The 26,245-nt window shown below is 43.7% G+C and overlaps 1 protein-coding gene across 3 annotated transcripts; it reads left to right on the plus strand.

Annotated features, from left to right (window-relative positions):
• Nucleotides 1-587: 587 nt before the first annotated feature.
• RBM47 (RNA binding motif protein 47) lies at nt 588-25,923 on the plus strand. Of its 3 annotated transcripts, none has more exons than XM_067298105.1 (5): nt 588-629; nt 15,395-16,554; nt 18,053-18,259; nt 20,821-21,023; nt 23,075-25,923. In XM_067298105.1, the coding sequence occupies exons 2-5, from the start codon at nt 15,426-15,428 to the stop codon at nt 23,360-23,362; spliced, it is 1,827 nt and encodes a 608-aa protein (XP_067154206.1). In that variant the 5' UTR covers nt 588-629; nt 15,395-15,425; the 3' UTR covers nt 23,363-25,923. The 3 variants fall into 3 exon arrangements, with proteins under 3 accessions (XP_067154206.1, XP_013805023.1, XP_067154207.1); XM_013949569.2 differs by having other exon boundaries at nt 23,108-25,923; XM_067298106.1 differs by having other exon boundaries at nt 18,056-18,259.
• The last annotated feature ends 322 nt before the right edge of the window (nt 25,924-26,245 follow it).

A 26,245-nucleotide genomic window follows, 5' to 3' on the forward strand; every position in this document is an offset into this window, starting at 1 on the left:
ACCTACCTCGCGCGCAGGCGATTTTCATTGCAACCAAAGGTAAATCCATTAAACTCAGCCTAAAATAATTTTTCCAAGTACGTATAAAGCAAAAGATTTTACTGAAAACCTCATCGAGCAAAATATGCCTCTTGCTTATCTTATCTGTTGTGAGTAACTCAAGCTATTTGCACAACGCCTTGTGCTAGGAAGGAGTTGTTTGTACATGTTTCACTCCCTTTTTTGCAAGTTTTGAATTTTGAATGAAATCTTTCTGTTCAAATTCCTGCTCCCCGTGAAAATGTCAAAGTTTCCCTTTTCTATTCTTCCCTTAAGGTTCGACCCAGCCCTCCAAAAATCCATTAGTTGCAGATGGTTTTCTATTAATTTTCAAGCGGCTTTGGAGAGCTCTCGGCGTCTGGCAGCGCTAACATCCCCTTTCTCTTCTGTCCCACCCACTTAGCCTCGGTCTAAGAGCCCTTAACAAATGACTCCCAAGGAATTTAAATGGCTAACGCTCGCTGACCAATAAAGCGGTGCAGGAACAGTAGAACCTGGTTACACAGTTCTTGTGATTAGGAAGCAAGGTTGCTCAGGCAAAGGTGCTTAGTACTGTTAACCTGTCGCACTTGGATTGCGGGATTGGAGAGGTAAGGGAAATCTTGTTTGTTCTGTAGGGATTTTTTATTTGGTTTTCATTTATCAGGTGGTCGAGACTGAAAGTATGTCCTTGTCAAGGAAGCAGATTTGGTTTTTTCCTTCCATCAGAGGGTCGTAAAGAGTTGCATGAGAAGGAAGCAACTACTTCTAAACTTGAACTACGAGCTCGACAAATGAGTGCCTGAAAGAATTTGACTGGCAAGTAACAAAGCAAATGCCAGACCTGTTAAAGCTAAAATACTGATATGTTTAACCACTTACACTATTTAGACAGAAGAAAACAAATAAAATCAGTTTCAGAGAGGTTCCGTCTACTATCCTAAATTAGTGAAGTGAAAGGCAGGCATTTAACAGCCATCTTATGTTTTATTTCGAATTGGCCTGTTTCCGCCATTGTCTTTTGTGCTGACCTGGGTTTTGTTCTGCTCTTACTCAAGGAATTGACATCAAAATCAAGCCTTAAAAGTGGGTTATCAGCTTTAGATAGAGAATTTGGGGTTTGTAGATTGAGGGTGGTGAGGAAGGCTGAGCAAGCAAGGTATATATGCAATTATCATTAACAGAAATGAGTCTATATAGCTCATTCTTTATGTTGAATATTTGATAATATTTTAAGAGAATGAGGTTCTGATAGCAATCTATTCACAGTCTGCATAAAAAGCATGTGAAACGCTTAAGGCTTGTACATGACATAGGGCACGTGATGTTAATCTGTTTGCCCTTGTTTATTTATTTATTTATTCATTCATTTATTTGTTTATTGGGATCAGTGTTAATAACAATAGTGAAGTTTGAACTTAAATCTGGAAAAAAAGCAATTGAATCTAATATCTCTAAAAAAAAGAAAGGGAAACTTAGTTTTTATAACTAAGGTTCAATTATGTTCCGACTTAAACCAATGGCAAGATTGTTAATTCAAATGAAGATCAGATGCAGTTACTGTATGTAATGGCGTACTGGTCTAAGCTAAGTGGGGTAGTAGTTGTGCTCTGAAATGCACGTTTAAAGCGCGATCCTTCATTCTTTGCACATCCAAAGCTGCCATGCAGGACAGGCAGCGTCCGGAGTACAGGAGGAATGTCGCGGGGAAAAGGACCTGCCACCCTGTGCACTGCTTCACAGCCTGACAGGCTTTGTTGCAGAAAGGGTGTATTTTTCAATCGTATTGTCTCGGTTGAACTTTGAAGGCCTTTCCACTCAATGCAATCCACAGTGACCCGTGTTAGTGCATCCCAGCTGCTGACGTGGCACCTAAGACCTCGTCTGGTGTCTGAAAGAGTTAAGAGAGTTTTTTGATTAAATTAAGTTAACACAGCTAAGGTAACATGACTGCAAAACATGTCCTTTTTGCTCAGCGAGACAAGGCCATATGACCGTCTATCAGAAGCTTGTTGTAATGCTGTTGGTTTGATTATTTTTCCATGGGTTTCTCATGTAGTTCTGCACTTTATAACTGAGATTAGATAACGTGTTGGATAAAAATAAATAAAGTTAATAAAGGAGGAGCCACTTGGCTAGTCTTTTTAAGAATTTCTGTTTAATTCCGCATTTCAGTTCCATTCCTTGTTGAGGGAATTATATTGATTCAAATGTTGCTTTTCTTCTTTCTTCAGCTTTTAATTAAAAAAAACCAGTTAAATTCAGCAAAAGGTGAATTTCAAATAACACCTGTCTCAAATCCCATTGTTTTTCTGAAATGCGCAGAAATTTCATTTCCAAATCACAGGTATTTCCAACTGAACTGTAATTTCGATAGGCTTAGACTGTCTTGAATTAACCCAACACAGGAACGGTGCTTCCTGAGAGAGTCCCTGCCTTGGTTAAACATTTTTTTTAATTTATAATATTAACCCTGGGCAGAGGTAACGAGTACTGGAAATCTCTTCCTTGTACTTGTAAACCTTGCTTCTCGATTTCAATCCAAGGGTTCAAAGGTTTGTACAGACTTCTTAGATCAGAGGTCAGACACAAATTGCTGCACTTTGCAGCTTCGTTCTGCCGATATGACAGAATTTCACAGCAAAGACGATTGCCTTTCATCCCCCTCTTCTCAGCTCACAGGCAACACCAGGCAGTTCAAAGCATGATAGGTACAAGTCAGCCATTGGTACCTGAGTTTAATAAATAACTAACTGGGTTTCAGTGGTGCAAGGTGCATATTATAAAAAGGGTCAAATGTCAGTGCACAAAGAAAAAAACATGCAGTCACTGACTAAGCCAAATGTTTTGAGTTTAATGTACTTTCAACAGTGAACATTCACATCGCAGTTGTGGTTAGCTTTATGCTGATTTTCATTTCTGTGACCTGAGGGGGAGGGAACAAGTTGGGCCACTTTCAGCTTTCCCTTAAATTGCTCCCTCCTGCTGAAATCAGAGTTGCACGTTGGGCCCCTCTGTTGTTGTAGTGTTCACGTGGTAAATATGAAACCGAGAATGTGGCAATAAAAATAGTGCAAAAGATTAGTGGGAACTGAAAAGTCTTAAGCCATGCTTTATTGCTATGAAATCAGCTAAGCCAGTAGGCTTTGTATTAATAGGCAGTATGTTTAATTCTGGGTTTTCTGTAAGAATTAGCTGAAAAAATGAGGTCAGAAAGACTGAAAATGGAACTGTAGTCTATGGGCCCCTTTTAGATACTTTTGATTGCAGTGTCAGGTGGTACATTTTAATGTAATGTTTACACAGATAGATAGACAGACAGACAGACAGCGGTCTACATTATAGAAACACACAAAAATCACAAGCACATGCACACATATCCCTACACCATGGAGTTCAAGAAAATGTTTCGCAGGCATTTTCAATGATAGAATTACATCACTGTGTTTATATATAAGATATATCTTCCAAGAGGCAAGAAGTGAGATAGGCGAATGTCTTGTCTTTCCTGTGTAATAATTAAAGGAGGAGCCTTGTTTTGGTGCTAAATTGCAAAAGATCCTTTTTCCTGTCTTTTTTATGGTAAAAGCTTGCAAGCTCATAGTCCAGCCTATATGAAACACTTCTTCCTTTCCTAGAATGGACGTTTTTTAAAGCAGACAACTGGTGAAGAGGGCGCACTTATCTGCAGGAGAATCTCTGCACATATCACTGTTTCATTGCATTCATGGAAAACGCTCCGTAAAAAAATTTCCCATTGAATGCAACTCATCTACAATAGGAAATGCTTGTTCCATACTGAATGATTACATTGCAGTTTGTTTAAGTGCCACACATTTTCCTGCCTGACAGTGTTAATAATAGACTTTGTTGACTAGACTGAAATATGGGAATTTGGGGGGAAGTGAAGGGTTGTGTTTCCTGATTTGGAAAGCTGATAAGAAGGATTACACAACCCATCTCCCATCTTCTCAGCTTTCCTCAATGTGTGGCTTCAATATCTTGCAGGATAGTAACTTCAGACCCAGCCAGCAACTGGTCCTATTGAAAGAGTTAAGAGTTATATAATTATTTTGAGTTGGACTGTGTAAAAGACAGAGCTGGGGCAAATCAACTGTACAACACACAGGTTACACAACTTGTTGGGACAAAGTTCTGAATGACTTGCAGCAAAGTGTATTATAAAATATAGGAGGAGACTGGTTTTCACTTACCCAAACTGTCTTCAGAAGTGATTTAAACTAAGATGGCTGGTTTGGCACCGCAGTAAATTAAAAGCACTCAAGAAATACACAATCCATTGACAGAGTTCACATGTAGAAGCGGTAAAAATAACAGCCGTGTTGGTAGGATGCTCTGTGCTGGTGGTGATTTGGCATATGGAAAACTTTTTGGTCACCATCGTTTCATTCTTGCCATGGGAAAACCATGTACGCACAAACAGAATTCTTGCTTGTCGTCATCAAAAAACAATGGCATGAGGTAAAAACCCAGGCTCCAGAAAGTTTTCTCACTTCATTATCATCTGGGTTATCATTATCTAAATTTAGACTGTTTTACTTGAATACTATTTTTGTAATTTCCAGGCCAGGAGAAAGGATGGTTCAAGAGCCTCCTTCTTGTGAATGTTCATTCCTCTGCGTTGACAATGCCTAAGGATAATGCAAGTGAAATTTTTGGTAGCATCACCCTCCAAATTAAATGCCTTAAAAAGTTGCAGAAAGGATTGAAAATAGGATAGACAGGAAGTTTGCATAATACAAAGTGAGTTGTTTTTGTATGGATATCATAATTTCAGTTTTATTAGTATTTTAATATTGTGCACAAAATTGCAGTGGCATAAGATTAATATGGCTAAGGGAACTGGTATAGTATAGCTAAAGGTATTAGGCCTGTGGTTCTTAATGCTGTTCATGACAGTGATGAAAATAAGGAAAGGAAGAAGTTTAACCTTCAAATCCTAGTCTGAAGTTGTAGCCAATTAGTGACTCCACAAATCAAGTGCTCAATTCTCTTACTGGAATTAAAGTTTGTACCTGGGCAAGTCCAGCATGTTAATGTACAGAATAATTTTAGGTGTTTTCCTTGTAAAAAGGAGGAAAACATAGAAGAAAATATTTACAATAATGTTTTGCTGCAGTTTTTCAGCCAAATACATTGCTGTTGGTTGGTGCTTGGGGAACATAACCAGTCCTTACAAGACTTTTAAGGTGGGATTTTCAGTATTGCTCATCAATGCCTGAAATATATCCCCATAGAAGCCATTAGAGTCTTACAGTTGGTATCAGAGGGAGTAGTGTTAGATGCTGAGTACTTTTGAAAATCTCACCCTCTTCTGTTTCTTTAAATTTTCTTCCTTTTTGAAAGAGTCAATAAGAGGCAGGACTTGTCATCAAAAGATGAAACCAACCATTTTTAACATCCTTGGGCCACCTAGAACAAATTTAAGCAACTGACAATTGGCTTGCCTTAGTAGATGGCTTAAACATAGTGCATGGACCCCTTCTGCAGTAGCTCCGTGCTGAAAACTGCCTCTCAAGACCAGAATATTAACCCACCCAGTATAAGGTGAACATGACTAACTGACCAGAGTAAATTTAAAGTTTAAGCTTGAAATATGGACTCTTCCACTGAAGCCTGTGTCAAGTGCCATGCGAGGGTCCCGAGGACAATAAGCCCACAGTCACTGTGAGTAGAAATGGGAATTCCAGAAGTGAGCCTATGGCTTAGGTAGGTTAGAGCATCCTGCAGTCCTGGAAAACTTTTTATGACTGAAGGAAAAGCTTAGTCCAGAGGAGGGAATAGCTCTAATTTTTCCTAGACATAGTAGCAAGACATTACCTTTAAACATTGCAGTGGATTACAGGAGTGTATTCTACTAAGAAGCTGAAATGTATTAAATATTACCTAATTACAATTTAAATTAATCTCTCCAGCATGGCAATGCTGCTGTGTGCCTCACTGAAATATTAACATGAAAATCCCATCACAACCTGAGGAGGAAAGAGAATCCCTCCTCTGTGTATATTCATAGATCTTTTCCCTTTCCCAAGAAAAAGTTGCAAAATGTAAAACAGTTGATAAAAATCTGTTAAAACTGAAAATGTGTGTGTTGTAACATTACCAAGATGTCCTCAAAACATATTAAGCAGCTCTTCCCTTCTAAATCACCATTCCTCTCATAAGCACTAAGCCTTTAGTATTTTGCTGTATTGACTTTTGCTACTATACCTTAATGTTCCCTGGCCTTATTTCTCCCCATGCCAGTCTAAAACAGAGGTAGCTGAAATGATCTTCTGACTTTACCAAAAGGTGTCAGCCACTTCTGTCATGTCCCTGGCTCCTCTGTGCATTCACACCTGCACATACATGCAGCATGATGTGAGCAGCAAATGTCCGTGCATGTGCATCTCCCTGGACACATGCAACGCCTGAGCTGAAAGGATTCTCCCATCTGACCTGGGAGGAGTTGGAGAGGTCCAAGTGCCTTAATTCAGGCACACACACGATTGTGAGAATGTGCAATGCGTTAGACTTTCCCAAATCTGCTGCGCTGGCAGCAGGAGAGCCGACACAGCAGACAGACGCTGTTGTCACCAGGGCTGGTCTGGGCTAAGAGATTACTCTCCCAAGTTGCCTATCACAAGCTGCTCATCAAGTCTCTTGCTATCAGACGTTTCTGTCCCTTCAGACCTGCTGATGCCATTAACCACATTCTCCACAACTTTTTGTTAAAATGATCTAGATTAGGAAAACCCACCTTTTCAAAGTGTTTAAACTAGGCTGGGGCAAATTCTTCATCCAGCTCAGTTGCAGCTAAAGCAATGTGTCTGACATGCTGCAGACAGCTACCATGGCCTGCTGGCCTCAAGTACTTCTTTTTTTCTTAAATGTCCAAAGAGATTATCCATCCTTCTGCTGAACAAAGACCTTTTCCCCAGAAACCTTCCCTATCCTATATAAATGGCTTTCAGAAAAGTTCACTGGCCAAAAAGCCATGCTGAAATGATGCACTCTCCCTTGCACTGACACAGGACAAGATTCAGCTTCAGACTTTTGCATTTCGTAAGTGACAGCAGGTAGGGATCCAGGCTCTGATTCAACTCCTGTTGTTCTCTGTTGAAAACCACATTGGGATCTAGCCTTTGACCCTTAAAACATGAATTACATTAGAGTCATGCAAAATCTTCGCATGGATTTTCCACGGAAGATCGGATCCATTTTTTACCCCCTCCCCGCAGGCACGCGGAGGGAAGGCAGGGAACCTGCCTGCAGTGGGACGTCCCCAAGCTGCTTGCGACCAGAGGGCAAAGCAGGAAGCACAAGGGCAGAAGGGGAACGCTTGCAGGCCCCCTTGCTATATCATGCGGGTTTGTAAAAGGGGTGGGACTTTCTGTTTCACCACTAGTTAGGAAGGAGCACCTTGAATATAAGCTAACCGCTGTGGCTGTGTCAGTAGTAGTGCTAGGCTATCGCTGTTTTCTGCAGTCATACACACCATGGCTGATCACAGAGGCATCCTTACTATACAAACTCAAAGACGCTGGCTTTGTTGAGCTCATTTGTGTGAATAAAACATATCAAATGAATGAGTCTTGCCAAAAAAAATGAAGGTATAATGATACCATAGTTATATTTAAAAGGAGAAGTAACTTGCACATTACATTTGAAGCACTGCATTATTTTCGATTGACATGTTCCTGCCATTTTTCTGTTCAGCTGAGAAATCTGTAAACAGGCAAACTGTATTTTCAGCAAAAGCATTTCTGTGGATATCTGATGTTTATGGTAAAGTTACACAGTTAGCTGTTGTTGTTATTATTATATATATTTTATCTAAAACTACCATTAGGAAAGAGTCAACTTTTTAAAATAGTGAGCTTTAACTGTAGCAGTACTTTCAGGGCTGCTACAGACCGTCAGGACCAGGATTACTATTTGCCCTTATTACTTTAACTAAAAAAAGTAGAAAGGTCACATTTAAAACAGTAGCTGATATTTTACTCTGTCAACAGAGTGCCTTTAGTTAAAATGTTGGTGGCTGACCTTCCTTCTGTAATGACAGGAGTTGCAGCTTACAAGGCAAAGCTGTGGCAGTTTCTCGAAGCAAGCAGGCTGGCGTATTTTCACGAAGGAATGTGGTGTAATCTCAGTCGGAATTTATACAATGCAGCCTAAAGTGCCCAAAATGGTCTACAGAAAAACGGTGGTGTTTAAGACAACTTGGCCTTAAACTTAAAACAGTCTCTGGCGACCGAAGCGGTGCATGGTCACCGGTGAGGCATGAGTGTCTCCGTCCTGTCCTCTCCCCGCTCTCACTCATCCTCTTCTTCCCAGTCGGCTTTTGGGGGAGGATCAGGGAAAATGCTGGTGTGATGCTCTGCACGCTGATGCGGCTCCGGTCATGGAGGAGCAGCTGCCGAGGGTCCCGTGGAGCCGGCGGTGTCGCGTGAGCCCCCGGCCCCAGGCTGTGAGTGCCCCTGGCTCTGCAACCCATAGGGGACACATGGTGCCACCAAATCTAACAAAATGCAAAACTAGAGGCATGAATTAAACACAAACGTGGACCAAATCCTCCATGAGGGGAGCAGACGTGCTCACAGCCACAAGAGCACCAGCTGTGGGCTTTGTGCTTGTAAAAGCTGTTTTACCATAGCTGCGAGGCTCATTTCAACAGCGGTGCTGGTGGCTGCATAACGTCCTCGTGTCATGTTGAGTGCTGTACAAGCCCACGGGTAAGATGCTATATGGACTGACTTTTTTAAAGGGATAAATCTGACCTTCTTTGCGTCAGCAGGCAGTGAAAGTGCCCTGGGAACACAGGTATATATTCAGCTGAGGGATTGCCTTACTTTGTACATGCAGTCATTTGCCTTTTACACTTTTCTGTCTCCTCAGCACGTAACTGGCCTTTTTTGTGCCCACTTCATGGATATCAGCTGCAGAAGGGTCTCTCCTTGTCCTTTCCTTGCTTCTGTTGTGGATCCACAGTAATATCTGTGAAGGCATTTGGGTTTCTGTGGCCTCAAACCCTCTTAGCAGCCCAGGCCACCCCAAGATGAAAAGGCCTGACTGCCTTAGCCATGGGAAAGAGAGAAAAGGAAAGGCACGGAGGGACGGGAGAGCCCTGCGGAAGGGGGCTGGTGGTGCCTGCTCCCGCCAGGTGGTGAGGAAGGGTAGTGGTGGGGAGCTTTGCTCCAGAGAGACTGTCCCCTCCCAGCAGTAGTCGCCGTTTCACGCTCTGCTTTCGCGAGCGAAGCGGCGAGCCCCCAGGCATTGGGGCCCGGCACATGGCAGGGTCACGATCGCGGGCCGTGCTTGGCTGCCTGCGCCTCACTTTGCCTTTGGCCTGGCACAAGGGGCATCAGAATCTGGCCCTGCATTGTTGCATTTTGCTTTTTTTGCTAATCGAGGCACTGTATTTAATAAAGAAGCTGCCTTTATTAGCCAACCTATTCACGGTATGCCTTAGGTCAGTCACTGGCAACATTTCCCATTTAATGTTCTGCATTGTCCTGTAAAAAAAAAAGGGTTAAAAAGGAGACAATGAATGTTTAGGGCAAGACCTCTTTACACACAACTGATTGGCAGTGGGGAAGAGAGTTTCATAAGAAAGAGGAAGTGAAATTTGAATGGTTTCACTGAAACGTGTACTTCTGAAAGTTCACCTGTGAGTAAGGGAGAGTCCTTTAAGCAGAGAAGCTGAACTGAAAGGTTTCCGAGTCGTGCTTTTAATGCCCTGATACAAGTTAGAATCTATTTAATGCGATAAGGAACATATAGAAAAATCAAACAATCTTTACAGCTTTTTCTGAGAAAAAAAGAGGCTAATCATGTTTCAGGAAAAATTAGGAGTATTTGCTTCAACTACTTGGACACAAAGACTCAGATCAGTCGTATTAATGAATTTTTCCATAAGAAGGAGTTCAAGGTTAGACAAACAGAAGCTGAGAAAGGAATCACACTGTGGGGAGAAAGTCTTTCACCGGGCACGGACTGATAGAGAGCAAAGTGCTTCCAGTTTGTATTTTACATGCTAGCACTACCACCAAGCAAACTGGACATTTAAATTGTGATTTGCGCTACTGAAGAAAATCTTTCAGAGTATTACGTATCGCTCACAGCCTGCTCAGCTTCATTCCTCTCCTGCAAGTTAGAAGCTGAGGAGACGGCAGACAGGACTGCTCCAGCAGCAAGCAGGAGTATGCTTATACGTCAAGTACTGAAGTTGGTGGGTGACAGAGCAGAGAATGGAAAATAAATTAATTCAATCAAGGTGATTATCAGGTGTTTCTGAGGATGCATGCAGGAGCAAGCCAAATGGTGGGAGCCTTTGCTTTTCTCTTCCAGTCAAAGCCACATTCCTGCATCTACAAAACACACACACGCACACAAATGCACGCACCTACATATGTACACACCCCATGACTTCCCATTTTTCTCCTATGAACCTTTTCTTTCAGACTGCCTTATGTCACAGTCTTTCGTTTATCCCAGCTGATCTGCTTCTCATGGACGAAACCCAGCCCCACATCTCTTGCTCCCAGAAGAAAAATCCTCTCAAAGTCCTGCCGCAAAGCTCCTCTGTCTTTAGTTTCCTAGACACTGATTATACCTGGATACTGATGGGTGCCTCAGTGTTTACACAGATGTGCTGGCAGTCAGTCACAGGGGGTACAAAGGACAGCAGAAAGCAGCCAAGGCACCCGCCCAGCCACCCAGAATGCTGGTGCCTGCTCAGGGGGCATGGACAACCCTGCAAAAATATAGACTGAGACGCCATTGAGCCCCTGAAAGGACTTGAAACCAGGCCCACACGTTTGTTTGTTTTGCAGTAATGTATTAAGTTTTAAATGGGGGGGGGGAAGGTGGGAATGATTAGGGAAAAGGATAAAGCATAACTATTTTTTAGAAAGATGGCTTTGAGCGTGTGGCACCAGACCAGCTCTCCTGGGGTCTGATTTCAACACCCAAGGTTCCCGGGGGAAACCACGTGCACCTTTTGTGCCTCAGTGCCACATCCTACAAAATGGGGTAAAAGCCGTCCGAATTCAGCAGGATGCTACAAGGGCAAATTCATTCATTATTGTTTTGAGATGCACAGGATGGGGTATTTTGGGTACAAAGACAATTAGGTGGGTATTATTTCTTAAATTATAGTGTCGTTTCTTTTGATTATTTGAGCTTCAGTACCTGTTTTGCTTTTTTGCTGCTGTTTTAAGTTCTCAGCATTTCAGACATGATGTGCACAATGTAGTAATAGCTATAATAACTACAGTTTTAACACAGTCCTGATAAGTAGTCATTTAAAACTTAGTTGTCTCCAAAGTACAGCCATTCTGATTAGGAATTAACACTTTTGTCTGTCTCTTATGAGTCTTTGCCATTGAGATCAGGTACACTTTCCTCTTCAGAGAGTAGAAATCAAGCTTTTATATTTTATAAGACAGTATATTTTAATATAGCTTAAACTTTTGCTTCTTCTCTTAGCATTAATCACACTTCACGGATTTACGCAAATCAGTCTGGCATTATCAAGACCACTCAACTCATAGTATTAGCTCATGCCCTATGCACAGCTAAAACACATGGTAGGAAGCTTTCATGACCAGTTTACTATGGACTAACAAAATGCATAGGTACTGCAGAACACTTCAAAAAAAGGTTATTTTGAAAACAATTTTCTTGAGAGTGATTGTTTTCCTACATGAGTGGGTTAAGTTGTTCTGGCAGCCTGTTTTATAAGGCAGTATCCACAGGTGGAGAGAGCTCTCAGAACAGACACGCTTGTGTTTTTTCTCATCAAGGTAGATGATATCCGAACACTGTGAAGGCGTTGATTGTCATATGGCAGTGAATGTTATTAAATGTGTGTTTAGCTGAATCAAGTAAGACTGTATGGGGTCTATAATTGTCTTAGATACTATATATCCATGAAATCAGGGTCTATGGAATTGCACAGAAAAAATTAAGCATATCTGATCATGAATTTAGATTCCCTATAGATTACACAGGGATGAAATGCACTTTAGGTTTACAGAAAATTTTTAATTATTCACCAGCACAGATTGCGTACAGCAGTATTTGCAGCTAAGGTGGCCATCAGCATGTAGCAGCAGCTTGAAGTGCAGCTTTCAACATTAGACATCATCTTCCTGAGGCAGAGAGCCCTGGCTGCAGTGCAAAAGTGTTGGAAAACAGTCAGTTCCTGGACTGCTACTGTAGGCCCAAACTGAATTAACAGCTTGTTTCTGGTGGGGCAGGGGAGGCTTTTCTTCATCTCTCCTCTCTCCATGCTCCTGGTGCCCATCTGTAACTTTCTAGGCCATAGCCCAGGTGACTGATCCATGCAGATAACAGAATACAGAGACTTTTATTTTACAGATTGACCTAAAACTGATGGTAATGACTCATTTTTAAACTTACCTAAACCTGGGAAGATAAGTAATTCTCTTGCCAACAGGTGGCCAATGTAAAGGTAGTGATTATTATTCAGCAAAGTGTTTGTTTAACAAGCTTTGCTTTCATTTAAGGAAAGATGAAGTCACATTTTTAGGAACACACTGTCAAGTGAAAAATGAAAATCTTCTCTGTTTTAATTTTTTTTAATGATGTAGAATAATTGTCAGATCTAAAATGGAAATGTCTGACTGTGACACATTAAAGAGGGGGAACATTTCAATCTAAGAGAAACATTTTTATAAACAACATTTTAAAACAAGAAGTTGTCATAACTGATGCACTTCCATGAAACACCTGAATTCACAGAAAGGGCATTTTCTAAAGGAAGAATATTGCCTGGGCATCGCCATGACTATTACTGTCCCTCCACCTTCTCTGCCTCCCTCTCTGCTCTCCATATTTTTAAATGAAAATGGCTGCGCTGCACCAGAAGTCGTCAGTGCGTAATACTCATGGTCCAAACACACCTGCAGGATTGGGCCCTTTCATAGATGTAGGCTCAGGTCTAGTTTCTCATTCCCAAGTGCATTTAGGAGCTGAAAACAAGCACTGTAGGTGTTTGTCCCTGACTAGGACAGAGGCATTTCTAGATATAGGCAAGCATGATTCTGGGCAGCTAAAGGACTTCCCTGAAAAAATTCTGAGGTGCTAAGGTCACTAAGGAGATACACAGGTCTTGTGGGTTATAAAAATCACACTTAGCTGCCTAAATTCTGCATATGTCTTTCTGTGGACGTGAGCCTACTTTACTAATAAACCTACCTGTGTGGCAACCAATACATTAAAAATGGCCAAATGATATACAAAGGGTACATATCAGAGTCCTTGTTGAACAGAGAGAAACCTGTGTTCCTCTGAATCGCACTAGTACATAGAACAAACACATCTGGCTGAAGCTTCACCCTTTTTTTATGGAAAATAAGCTTGTCAAACACAGAGAACGTCTCTCTTGGTGGTTTGCAGAGTTTTTTCCTGGGACCAGTGCCCAATGACAGTTCCATCAATAAACTGATCATAAATACAAAATCATGGAAAAACCACCTGGTTGATGATGCAAAGGTTGATGGGGTTGTAAATAATAACAAGGAGAGGGCAATGATGTAGCACGCAGTAGGTGGGATCCACTTAAAATGCAGTTGGACTATGGCCAAATGCAAGGTTTTGGCATTTAGCAGTAACACATGCAAGGCATGCCCCCTTGGGATATACCCAAGTGTATAGCCCATGCCCCCACAGGATATACACCAGCAAGTGACACCACTGAAAAGGATTTAGGGCTAGAGTGGACGAAGAACTGAGTATTGTTTGCTAGTGAGAAGGTGTGGAGAAATATGCCTTTGCTATATAGAGAGAAAAGTGGGGAGAAGAGAGAGGGATGATTTTTATCCTTGAGTGCAGCAAAGGTGAAAAAAAAAAAAGGTGAAAAAATAGAGTGCTTTGGGAAGGGCCATGAAAACAATTTTAGGGGAAAAAAATGCCTGTTGATGAAGATTTCAGGAAAGACTTTCAGTCTGAAAGGTTTATTAAAAAGAAGACAGAGTTGCAGCTTGATTGAACAGCTTAAATATCATCATAAGGCAAAGACACAGGTATTGAAAGACTCTTTAATCTAGTAGAGAAAGGTTTAACAAGTAATCCTAGCTGGAAGCAGAAGCCAGACAAATTCTCATGAGAAATATGGCCCACTTGTTTGTCAGAGAGAGTAATTACCAAACAAGCCATAAAGGGAAGTGGTAGGGACTACATACAGCTCTTGATGCCTTAAAATCAAGGCTGGATGTCTTCTGGAAGATATGATTTACTCAGATAAATGTTATAGGACTCAATATGCCAATAACAATAAAATGTAATGGTCCATGTCATATACAGTCACTCATATTAAATGGTCTGATGGTCCTTTCCAGCTTTAAAATCAATGAATTAACTATTCTCAGAATCCCAAAGTGTCTGTTTTTTTAATTGTGTTCAGAAAGAGATCTCATTATCTTGCAGTTGTAGCAGTTAGCATTTTAATCCTTCTTCTGTATTTCTGTATTTCCTGCCCTCTCCCTGTACTTGAATGCAGAATGAGATTTCAGAAATTTGCCTTTCCCTTGCCAACTTGCAAGGCTGTGCTGACTGATCGCTTTAAAGGAAATGGCCTGTAATAAGGGAGTGCTTCTTTTCAGCTTTTGTGAAGTCCTGTTGCAATCATGAAGGAGACAAACATGCTAGACATTATACCACAAAGGGCAGGCAACTCAGAAGCTTGCCAGTGTGCTCTTTGCACAAGAGAACAAGAATTGTTTCCCCAAATTTTAAAAAGTATTTATTATTTCCCACTCAAGTGTTATTCTGAAAGCCTACAGGAGCTAGGAGTTGGTATTGAAAGGGAGTCACACCTGGCGCTTCATGTGCATTCCCCTCCTTTCCCTGTGGAGTAATGGAGCCAGCACTTTGCTGTTCAGGAGTAAAAATATCAGCTGAGGAATGACTTAAGAGGGAGAAGAGGGCTCTGGAGGTGGGAATCTAACAGCACCTCCCCTTTCCCAAACTGATGCTAATTCCTTCCTACCCATCAAAGAGGAGACAAGCCCCCCTAGGGATCTGAAGTGGTTGGTGGCAGCTGTTCATGTGACTTCAGCCTCCCACAGCAGCAGCTCTTGGTACTCCCCTTGTACCGCCTCAGCGAGGGGATGTCCCTAAATCGAGGCTGCAGGGCCACAGGCCTCACCCCCTTCTCCCCTCGCTGCACCCCTCCCTGCAGTAAAATGTTCAGGGTGGTATAGTTCATTCCTGCTCTTCTGCAGCCTTATTCCCGGCTTGAAAAAAGGACTTGCAGAACAACTGCAGGAAGACAAAAGAGAGCAGGTGCGATCCTGGTGGTAGCTAACAGCTTCTAACACGTCCTCCTTCTTCCTCCTCCTGTGCCTAGGTTTTATCAGGCTTTGAATGATTTTGACATCATGACTGCTGAGGACTCCACTGCAAGGATGAGCAACGATTCCTCCAACATGGCTACTACTAAAGTACCTGAAGGTGTAGCTGGTGCGCCTAACGAGGCTGCTTTGCTGGCGCTCATGGAGCGTACGGGATATAGTATGATTCAGGAGAACGGGCAACGCAAGTATGGCGGTCCCCCTCCCGGCTGGGAGGGCCTGCACCCTCCTCGCGGCTGCGAAGTCTTTGTGGGCAAAATTCCCCGTGATGTCTATGAAGATGAACTCGTCCCCGTGTTCGAGTCTGTCGGCCGCATCTATGAAATGCGCCTGATGATGGACTTTGACGGGAAGAACCGAGGTTATGCCTTCGTGATGTACACACAAAAGCATGAGGCCAAGCGGGCTGTCAGGGAACTGAACAACTACGAAATCCGCCCTGGCAGGCTGCTCGGGGTTTGCTGCAGTGTGGATAACTGCCGGCTGTTCATCGGAGGCATTCCCAAAATGAAGAAGAGAGAGGAGATCCTGGAAGAGATCGCCAAGGTGACGGAAGGTGTGCTGGATGTTATCGTGTACGCAAGCGCGGCAGACAAGATGAAGAACAGAGGCTTCGCCTTTGTGGAGTACGAGAGCCATCGAGCAGCAGCAATGGCCAGGAGGAAACTCATGCCTGGAAGGATCCAGCTGTGGGGACACCAAATTGCCGTTGACTGGGCAGAACCAGAGATAGACGTGGATGAAGATGTCATGGAGACTGTTAAAATCCTGTATGTGAGGAATTTAATGATTGAAACCACAGAGGACACCATTAAAAAGGTCTTTGGGCAGTTTAACCCTGGCTGTGTCGAGCGGGTGAAAAAAATACGTGACTATGCTTTTGTGCACTTTACAACCAGGGAAGACGCCATTCACGCCATGAACAACCTTAATGGTGCTGAACTGGAAGGCTCCTGCCTGGAAGTTACCTTGGCCAAGCCAGTAGACAAGGAGCAATACACTCGCTACCAGAAAGCAGCCAAAGGAGGGGCAGCAGCAACCCCTGAAGTAACACAGCAACCCAATTATGTTTACTCTTGCGATCCGTACACACTAGCGTATTACGGCTATCCGTACAATGCCCTGATCGGTCCCAACAGAGATTACTTTGTGAAAGGTTAGTAAGCACAATTAGGGGATGTGATGGGCAGGTTTGATTTCAGGCAAGAGTGGCCCAAAGCCTGTCTGAGACAGATAACAGCTGGTGCTTTTCATTTTTTTCTTAAACACTCTTTTATAGTTCTTTTTGCTGTATTTATGATCAGTCTCATTTTAATTTATGACTGTGCAGACTGTATTTATGTAGTAATAATTGCTAATGTTCAAACCAGTATAATGGAGGCATTGAAAATGAGCTAAAAGTCTAAGCACAGGATGGAAAAGAAAGTGATCTGCTTTTTATGAGTGCTGCAGTAAGTCTGGGCAAATGCACAGTCCAGGGGCTTCAGTCTCTGGTGTCTCCTTCCAAACTGTTAGATCCTTTGCCTTCGCCTGGAGGTGGGTCCTCCCACATCCCAGGGCTGGCCATCCAAAAGGAGCGCTGTCTGGGATAGCCTTAACTGGGAACGCTCCAGGCATCATTTGCCCTCTGCATTAAAATGGTAGCAGTGCTGCATCCTTTAAAGACCATTAAGAACTACAAGCAGAAGGGGCCACATGAGTGCAAGCTAATTTATGTATAATTTAATTAGTTATGGATTATAAATATTAAAAATTAACCAAAAGTAAGTTATTCATAAAAAGCCCTAGCAGCTATAACTGGTGTTATAATTATAATTATCCTGTACTTACAGGAATTATAGTTTCCTGAAATCCTTAATGTGTGTTTCCATACAATAGGCAGTTTACCATGAATATATTCTTCAAGCACACACACATAAAAAAAAAGTATTCTTAACAGTGGCTGATCAAAAATTTCAGCCTCAACTCAGTTTCCAGATTTGTACTTACAATGAACTACAAATGAGTTAATTGACAGTCTAAAGGTACAATTAAGCCGTCAGAGAGTACATTAATATCACAGTGTCCAAAGTACTGTCGTAACGCACGTGGAGTTGCTAACACAAATAGAGGTGATATTTCTGGAAATGGGGCATATTCACATTACTAATAAAATTGCAGAGAAAACAAAAGTCACTAGTAAAAATATATCAATAAGGGGACAAAGCTGGTTAAAGGCCAGATTCAGCTTAGTGAGGGCAATCTCTGCAGGGCCCCATCACAGGCAGCTGAGAGGCTGGGTCTCCTTTGGAGGACAGCTGAGAGAGAAGCTAGAAGTCTAATGCATAGAAATCACCCCTGGAGGAGCCTCTGACTATGAAGTCTATATTATACTCATAAAACTGGCCATGAGGGCTATATTATTATGAATAAATGGTTAATTTATTAACGGTCAGAAAAGTCAAGAGCAAAACTTGCATAGTTCCACTTGGTGCTTCTGGCAAGGCCAAATGCTCTGTTTTCATGAGCAAAGTCAGTAAAATTCAGATCAAACTAATTTCAGCAGCCTCATTTCTAAGCATATGCCGCCAGGTTTCAGTCCCAGGTTGTCAGGACCCCCTGCATTGCTGTTGCTATATGTTATTCATCACCCTCTTTCCTGTTGTTATTACAAGCAGGCAGCGTAAGAGGCAGAGGGCGAGGAGCAGCCGGCAACCGAGCCCCCGGCCCCAGAGGCTCTTACCTGGGGGGATATTCTGCCGGCCGTGGCATTTATAGCAGGTACCACGAAGGCAAAGGAAAGCAGCAAGAAAAAGGCTACGAGCTGGTGCCCAATCTGGAATTACCCGCCGTCAGTCCGGTGGCCATTAAGCCTGGTGCAGGTCAGTACATGTGACTGGGCTGGCACGGCCCGCAGGGAGGGGGATGCCATGGCTGGCATGTGAGCCTGGCCTCGAGCATTTTGCGGGTGTGACTAGGTTGGGAAAGGACCTGGGGATTTCCCATTGCAGGAAAGTCCCCGCCAACACAGAGCTCTTCCATTCCCGCCGGCAGCCTGGGGACAGCCCTGCTGCAGGCGCAAGGCAGAGAGCGTGGGTCCCATTCGCAGCCACGCAGCAAACTGCAGGGGAGCTCTCCCCCCTCCTGAGCTATGTACAGCTGGCCCATAGACCGGGGGCAGCGAGCTCCTTTCTGCCATATCCCCAGCAGGACCTGAGCATCTAATCTTTGCCCTTCCTAGCTTAATGCAATGATGGCTGAAGCCCTGAAATTCCTCAAGATCTTGTTTGGAAAGATTTTTATTTGGAAAAGCAGCCTGAGGAAGAAGGTCCTTTCAGGTGACCAGGACAAGCCCCCTTGCAGAAGTCCTCTGGTCTCTTCATTCTTCTCTCTGTGTAATGGTAACTGAGAACCTAAGTGGTGTTATAACAAAGCTGCAGTGGTTTATTAGAACATGCTTCATACTATATATACTAGAAACTATACTATACTATACTGGAAACTATATAACTTGCAGTGGAAACTATAACTTGCATCTAATGAACACTGTGAAAAGAAGAGTCCTTCATAACAGTTGGATGAGATAATATGAAAAGAGAGATCTAGAAAAAAAGGAATACTGTTAAAAATGAGAGCAGTTTTCAAAGGATGATTTGCAATAATTCTACCTTTATCTTCAGACTTCCTGATAAAACTATCCACTCACACCCTGAAAATATTACCACTATGCATATTTGTAAAGATACTTTAGGAATTCCAAGCATTACTAAAGTATGCTTGAAAACTAATTTTTGAAATGCACTTTATTTTAACTATTTATGAGGCCTACATAATTCATTAGACTACCAAAGAAAAGCCTGAATCTCAAGTCTAAATGTTTCTACACTTCAATCATGTTCAAATTCAGAGTTTTTCATCTGGTCTTGCCCCTCTCATACAGTTCCAGCACAGACTCCAACCACAGAGGACCTGGTCTGTTTTTTCCAACCAGACTGGCTGAGCTAGTAAAAAGTATTACCTGCCAACCTTACTTCTGTTATTAAAAGAATATTATTCTGCAATCACATTACCAGAATGGAGGAGTTGAGATGTTCTGACTTTGCAAGGTTTACAACTGTTTAGAATAACCTGAAAGCTTCGAGACGCATTCTCTCCACAAAAAATTAGAAAACTTCTGAGACATCGCCCCATACCCCAGCTGCCTGTTCCTGCTTTTCTGCCAGAAGTTACTGCAGAACAGAGCATGTGGCCTTTGCTGCAGTGAGAAATTACGCAGGTTAATTAAAGCAGTGCTAAAATTGGTTTGAGCTGACCACGTGGAATTGGTGCGAAGGACAACAAGAAACGCTCACATGCAGAGGTCTCCACTTGAGGAAGCAGCAGTACGCTGTTGGTGGGAACATCTCTGCCTGAAAGAGGGGATTTGATCAGATCCCTTGTTGCAGTCTCCATGATTAAAATGAGAATACTGCTTGCTGGAACCTGTCATTCCCTTAGGCAGAATTCCAAAGTTTTGTCCCAGTGAAAAAAAAACATGCTAATCTGGTTTCACTTTGGACATACTGGCTGCAACTCACACAGATGCAAACATCATCACCTCTTAGTCCAGCATTTATTAGTCGCTCAGTTTTTCTTGTGAATAACCTTAGTGCTGAAAGGCTCATGAACTGAAAGCTGAAATGTGCATTATGAAGCAAAAACAACATTATAAATATGATTATTGGGAATGTTCAGCAAAGTACATTCCTTCCCTAAGCAGTGCCACCAAGCTCCGTTTAGGAGCATGTACAAATTCACTGTCTTTGAACTCACAGTCATTATGACCAGAGCAGTTTCCCTTTGTCTGGAAGCTTTAATTAGTTCATGTTGTCCTATTTTGGCATGAGAGGAAATCCTCTTAAGAGCAATATTTTTTTTAGTGCCATTAAACAGATTGATCCTGCAGCAGAAAGACAGGATAAAATGTATTTAGCCAAGTTAGGCCTGGGAAATGCAGAATAGTAAATTAATGGATATTTTGCAGGGTTGGCCAAAGGACAGCATATAGACTAGAGCAGTTGCTGCCTGCAACTTCTACAACTGCAGGATGGCAGCAGCCGGACCAGGCTGCGCAGGCCTGGCACGCAGCCCCCGCTGCCTGGCAGGGCATCAGGGTGGCCACCCTGGGGCAGCCCTGGGCTGGGGGCCGAGCAGGAGAAATGCACGGACAGAGCACACAGCACCAAACTGGTCCTGGCTTGTGGTTCACATGGGCTCTCCTGCCGCGCTGCCGGCTGTGGAGAAAGGAGAGGTGCCCAGCGCACACAGCTGCACCTTGTGGCAAGAGCAGCCCATAACCGTGGTGGGAGAGCCAGCGTACCCTGGTGGGAAGGTCACTCACTCTTTGAGTTGAAGCCCTGGAAGCTCTCGCCCAAAACAGCTTTATGTATCTGGTCTCTCCTAGTGGCCATCCCCGCGATTGGGGCCCAGTACTCCATGTTTCAGGCTGCCCCGCCGGCCAAGATGATGGAAGATGGCAAAATCCATGCAGTTGAGCACATCATCAATCCTATCGCCGTCCAGCAGGACCCAGCCAGTGCGGCAGCCGCTGCAGCTGCAGCCGCCGCAGCTGTGATACCAGCCGTCTCAACACCTCCCCCCTTCCAGGTGGGTTCAATGCTCGCATTCTGCTCCAGTTAGCCAGATAGGTGGAAAGCCTGATGTCTGGCCATGCTCCTGTGACAGAGACACTTTATTTTCTCCCTTTTCCCAAGATGCCTGATGAGATTCATCTCACATAACTTCAGACATCTACTTAGTGGTTATATCTGATAGCTGAGCCAATGCCTGAGCTACACCTGAGTAGCTTCCTTTCTATTCAAACCTTCCTCTGTATCCAAAGGCAAACCATTCTTTATATCAAAGGAGAGGAAGAGGCACTTCTAAAGTGCAGCCTGTCTGACCTTAGACATCTGCGCTTCAGACAATTGCTCTCCCCGCAGGGTGATGCAACCTGGGAGCAAGGGGACAGTCCCCAAAGTGATAGAGCTCTTGTCCAAAAACAAGGCATGCACTTTCAACCCTTCATTCACAATCTCTTGTCCTAAGAGATTTGTCATTCAGCAAATGGAAATTTTTAAGTATGGCATTTTAAGTGCCATAAAGCCATATTAAATCCTTGTTTTCCATAGATGGGCCTGGAGCCTGGAGCCCCTCCCTCCCCATTGCCTATTCAGCTTCATTTTTTTATGCTCCAGCCCCCCTGACCTTTACACCTCATTATCTGGCCATGTCTAAGCAGAATTACAGAGGTCACCCCAGAAGCCTGCTGGCCTCGTTCCCTCCTGCCCGAGATCCTGCCGCGCCGGCTGTCCCGCAGCACCGTAAGCCACACGCAGGCGCAGGCACCCGGCGGGGAGCAGGCCGCCAGAGCAGGCGTCCGCTCAAAATCCTCTCGTGGCAGCGCAGAGCGCATGATGGGGGAACACCCATGTGTTATGTCCAGACCTTTGGAGTTAGGCGGAATATGAGGTAATCACTCCTCTTCTGTAGTTGGAATTCCATTATTTTACAGTAACAGTAAAAAAATCTAAGTGAAGGTTTACACTAATAAGGTTACAGAGTTGCACTGTGCAATTACGTAGCTACAGACCATTGCAAGTCATCGCTCTTTTAACATTTACTGTTTGTATTGCAGTAGAGTCCGAGTCCCAGTCTGGGGTGAGGGATGCTCTTGTATGAGGCCCATCATGTGCAAAATGGATGTTTGCCACAAAAGGTTTATGAAACAATAATTTCTTTCCCCTACAGAAACAACATTGCCAGGCTAGGAGGTGCATTACTGTGCATGCAGGGCTGACACCCACTGACTCGTTCAGCATCGTGAGGGGGCTGTAGGTGGCAACAGGCCCCTGAGGGGACTCTGCCTGTTTCTGCTGCTGCCTGGTGCTTTTGGTGCCGCTAGGGGCACGGGCACCCAGTGGGGGGACACACTCTGGCCCTCTCCCTGGGACAACAGGTGGCAGCGCCTGGGTGGACAGCAGCAGTTTGTCTCTCCAGCTCCACCACAGCCCCACTAGCAAGATCTGCCAGGGTAGATGAGGGTCTGGATGATGGTGCCCAGCATGCATTGGGTGCTTCAAAATACAACCATCCCTGACTAGTCAGGCTGCTGTAGGAGGGCTGTGGGAACCATAAATAGGGATTTTTGGTATGAGAGTCAGCAAGAGTCAGTATAAGGGGGGAGTGACATTTTGCTGGGGAGGTTGGCCAAGACACTGGCAGGCTACGCGAAAGGAGACTAAGAGCGATTGCATGAGCAGCCAAAGGTGATGGGGCAGGATGCAAATGGAGCAGAAGGAAATCAAGTGCCATGAAGCACGATGAGGGCAGGACAGCAGGACACAGAGGTGTGCAGGGTTTCGAAGGCAGTGCCGAGCCCTACCCCGCATGCCCAAGCAGCAGGGAGCCCACACTGGGACGTGGCATCAGTCGCAGGCCTTCATTTCACCCTCTGCCTCTGCCCGACACCAGGACCCGCAGCCCAAACACATGTGAGTTTTCCCAAGGTGCTCCCAGCCCCCAGCTTAGGTCCTTCCACTAGTCAAGCCCCTGATCCCTGCTCATGGTCATCCTTCTCCCCCTTAAAAACTGTAAGGAAACATCGACAGGAACATGAAAATCTTCTTGCTCAGTGCAGGCTGCATGAACAGTGGCAGTTTGCACCTAAGAGGCTCACCTTTTACTCCCAGGGCCGCCCGATAACACCAGTGTACACCATGGCTCCCAACGTGCCGCGAATTCCCGCCGCCGGGATTTACGGGACAAGTTACGTGCCGTTTGCGGCGCCCACCGCGGCGACGGCGACGATAGCCACACTACAGAAGAACGCCGCGGCGGCAGCGGCGGCGGCAGCCGCTTACGGAGGATATGCCGGCTATATACCTCAGGCGTTTCCAGCCGCCACCATCCAGGTTCCGATACACGACGTCTACCAGACGTACTGAGACTGGCAGTGAAAGAGGCTGGAGGAAAAACAAACACTGAAGGAACACTTTACTATTTATGAAGAAAGAACCTACTGCAAAAGAGTAACATTTAGACTCAGTAAACTGATGCAGAACCTGAAAGTGAAGAATGTTAAAGAATATGTTTGAAATATTTTATACGCATGAAGTTTTCACTCATTTTTTTAGGCTATTTTTAAAATTTAACATGCCTGTATTCATACATTTCTAAACGACCTCGAGGCATTCAGCCCACTGCTTACATGCATTTATACGCATTATAGTGGGATTGCATATGGTCTTTTTTTTAGCAGTTATATTTTCAATATATATGTGGTATGAAGGTTATTTTTTAGTAACTTCTGCACTCCAGAGATGTCTATTTTGTAGTGCCTTTAATAATATATCAGCTATATATTAAAAAGCCCACCTGAGCAGCTAGGGAAAGTTTAAACAATATATTTTGAAGAATATATTCAATATTTAAAGACTACATACCTTAGAATTTTTTAAAAGAAAAGAAACAACAAGTATCTTATTTAAAAGTTATACTGGAAAGTGCAATTTGAAAAATGTGCAAGACCTCTGCATTTTTGTGCTGGCATTAATACAATCTCTTTGTTATTATTTGGAATCAAAAATAACTAATATTGCCTTTTTGGAAGAAAAAAGCCTCATCGCACAAACCTCTTCCTAGTGTGATTAGCAGGCTTACATTAAGTAAAGGAAAGGTTCTGAGTTTTCCTTAACAACTGGATTTTGTATTTATTGAAGCTACTAGCAGTTCAGCCTTGGAGCACATGCAGAAATGAGTATCTGGTATTTCACGTAAGGTGTCTTGACTTAGATCTTCACCCAGTATAAACCTAGGCTGTTTTTAAATGCTCTTTATTTTATTCTTTGAAGTATATGTTGTAGTGACTGAGAATGTATGCTGTCGGAGGCAAGACCGAGCTCCTCTTGTCAACAGGAAGTACAGCGTTATTTACCTATAGCTTCATCATGTTCCATGACAAATTTCTGAGGTACTAGGGGTGTTAGTGATATTGGAATTAATAAAACAGGGCTAGCCTCCCTCCCACCCTCCATTCCAGTTCTCATTAACTGGGGTTATGGATGCACATCAGGGATGGGAGTGATTAGACCTGATGATTTTAAGAAATAGAGCTTGTAAATATCTTTTAATATACGTTTTTAAAGTCATTTTATGTTGCAAATTTACATGGTATGTGGTTTACCACAAAACAAAAACATTTTATTTCGACGTTATAAAAAAGTTTGTTTTATTAAGAAGTAAATATATTATTGCAGTGTTTTGTGGCCTGTTTAAAGGCTTTTATTTAGTAGTGCAGTGAATGTAAAATATAGTAAAATGTTAAAGAAATATCTTGCCCATTTTATGAAGTGCATCAGCTCTGCAAACACAACTCCAGTGAAATGAGATGTGAAGCAGGGAATGAGTAAACAATTCCCTTTTTATGGTATAAATACCAGCTGAAGAGGTTTCATGTAAAGGTATATTTTGACCACTGAACCACTTCCAGATCATGTCCAACTCAGTAAATTGGCCTTTTGATGTGTATTTTTCTTGCCTCAAAATTGAGCAGTTGCTTTTTAGGTGCTTTTATTCAGCAAAGCTGAGCTCTCTTTAAACATTTTGAATGATTATCGAAAGCACTGTGAGGACGTTAACCATTAAATTGGACTCTGCCCCTCCATGCTCCTTTCCAGGAGACTTTTATTGTGCGTCCCAGCACTTCTGAAAACGCACCTAGACCTTAGCCCAAGGGCCCGGCCCGTTTTTAGGGCAAGAGGCGTGGGCAAAGCCCTGGGGAAGCCTCGGAAACGCGCCCTGCTGCAGCACCGGCTGGAGGCAGGCGGTGCCTGGCCGGGGGCCGCGAATGGCTGCCCGAGACGCGTCAGGGCTCTGGCTAAGGCTTCACACGGCCGGACGCAAAAAGCTGGTGGTGAGGGCCAGCCCAGCACTGCGTCCACTCTGCACAAACACCCCCGGGGCAGGGAAGGACAGTCCAGTGCAGGGGCCCTGCCGCCCCCTAGTCCCGGGTCAGTAATCCACTGCTCCCGCTCTCACTGTACCTTACCTATACTTTTTATCCAGTGACAGGAATAGAAAGGACACCCTAACGTAACATGGCAAGCCCCGAGGTGTCCTGGCCCCTCGTGCCGCTGGGGCAGCGCTAGCTGTGCCCTGGCCGGGCTGGCAGCCCCCAGGCACCTCCCAGCCAGGTACCTCTGAGCCTCCCACCTGCCTCTGCCCTTTATACTTGTTGCTAAACCATTTCATGTACACTACTACTGAGGTAAGTCTAATAACTTGAAATGTGAACATCTTTAGGTTAAGAACAAACTATACAAAGAAAAAAAAATATATATATATACAAAAAAAAACTAGTGTGCCTTATTCTTGAAAGAGCTGATATTTTAGGTGTTTTATTGTATCTCTGTTCTCTGTACTGTTGGAAGCCTCTGAGTTTATTTAGTTCTTGCTCCCTTTACGGTACATTTCTAGGATGTAGTGAATAAAGCATTCTTTAAAAATGGAGACTGTCAATTCATTGTACCATGCTGCTGCGAGGTTGAGTCACCCAGAAGAGACTGTCGCACTGGGTAGGCTTTTGGGTGCTTCCCTGGGAGCTGGGGCAGGAGGGGGAGCAGGGCGCCAGAGCCGGCATCCCGCAGGCGCCTGCGGGGAGATGTGCTGTCCCCCTGCCTCCCTTGTCCCACCACTGCCGAGGACAGAGCCCTGCCCAGCCAGCATCGCCATTCTTCCAGCAGGCCTAGGATCAGCCTAAATTTCTTTTCACATCCAGTTCAGAGTCTATGCAAAGAAAAAAATATACATATATACAAAATATATATTTT

Source organism: Apteryx mantelli, chromosome 5 (assembly GCF_036417845.1).
Source record: "Apteryx mantelli isolate bAptMan1 chromosome 5, bAptMan1.hap1, whole genome shotgun sequence".
NCBI lineage: Eukaryota > Metazoa > Chordata > Aves > Apterygiformes > Apterygidae > Apteryx > Apteryx mantelli.

Coding starts and splice junctions, on each gene's coding strand:
- RBM47 (XM_067298105.1), top strand. CDS start 15,426: ATGACTGCTGAGGACTCCACTGCAAGGATGAGCAACGATTCCTCCAAC. Junction 16,555..18,052: donor CAGAGATTACTTTGTGAAAG/GTTAGTAAGCAC, acceptor TGTTATTACAAG/CAGGCAGCGTAAGAGGCAGA. Junction 21,024..23,074: donor CAACACCTCCCCCCTTCCAG/GTGGGTTCAATG, acceptor GAACAGTGGCAG/TTTGCACCTAAGAGGCTCAC.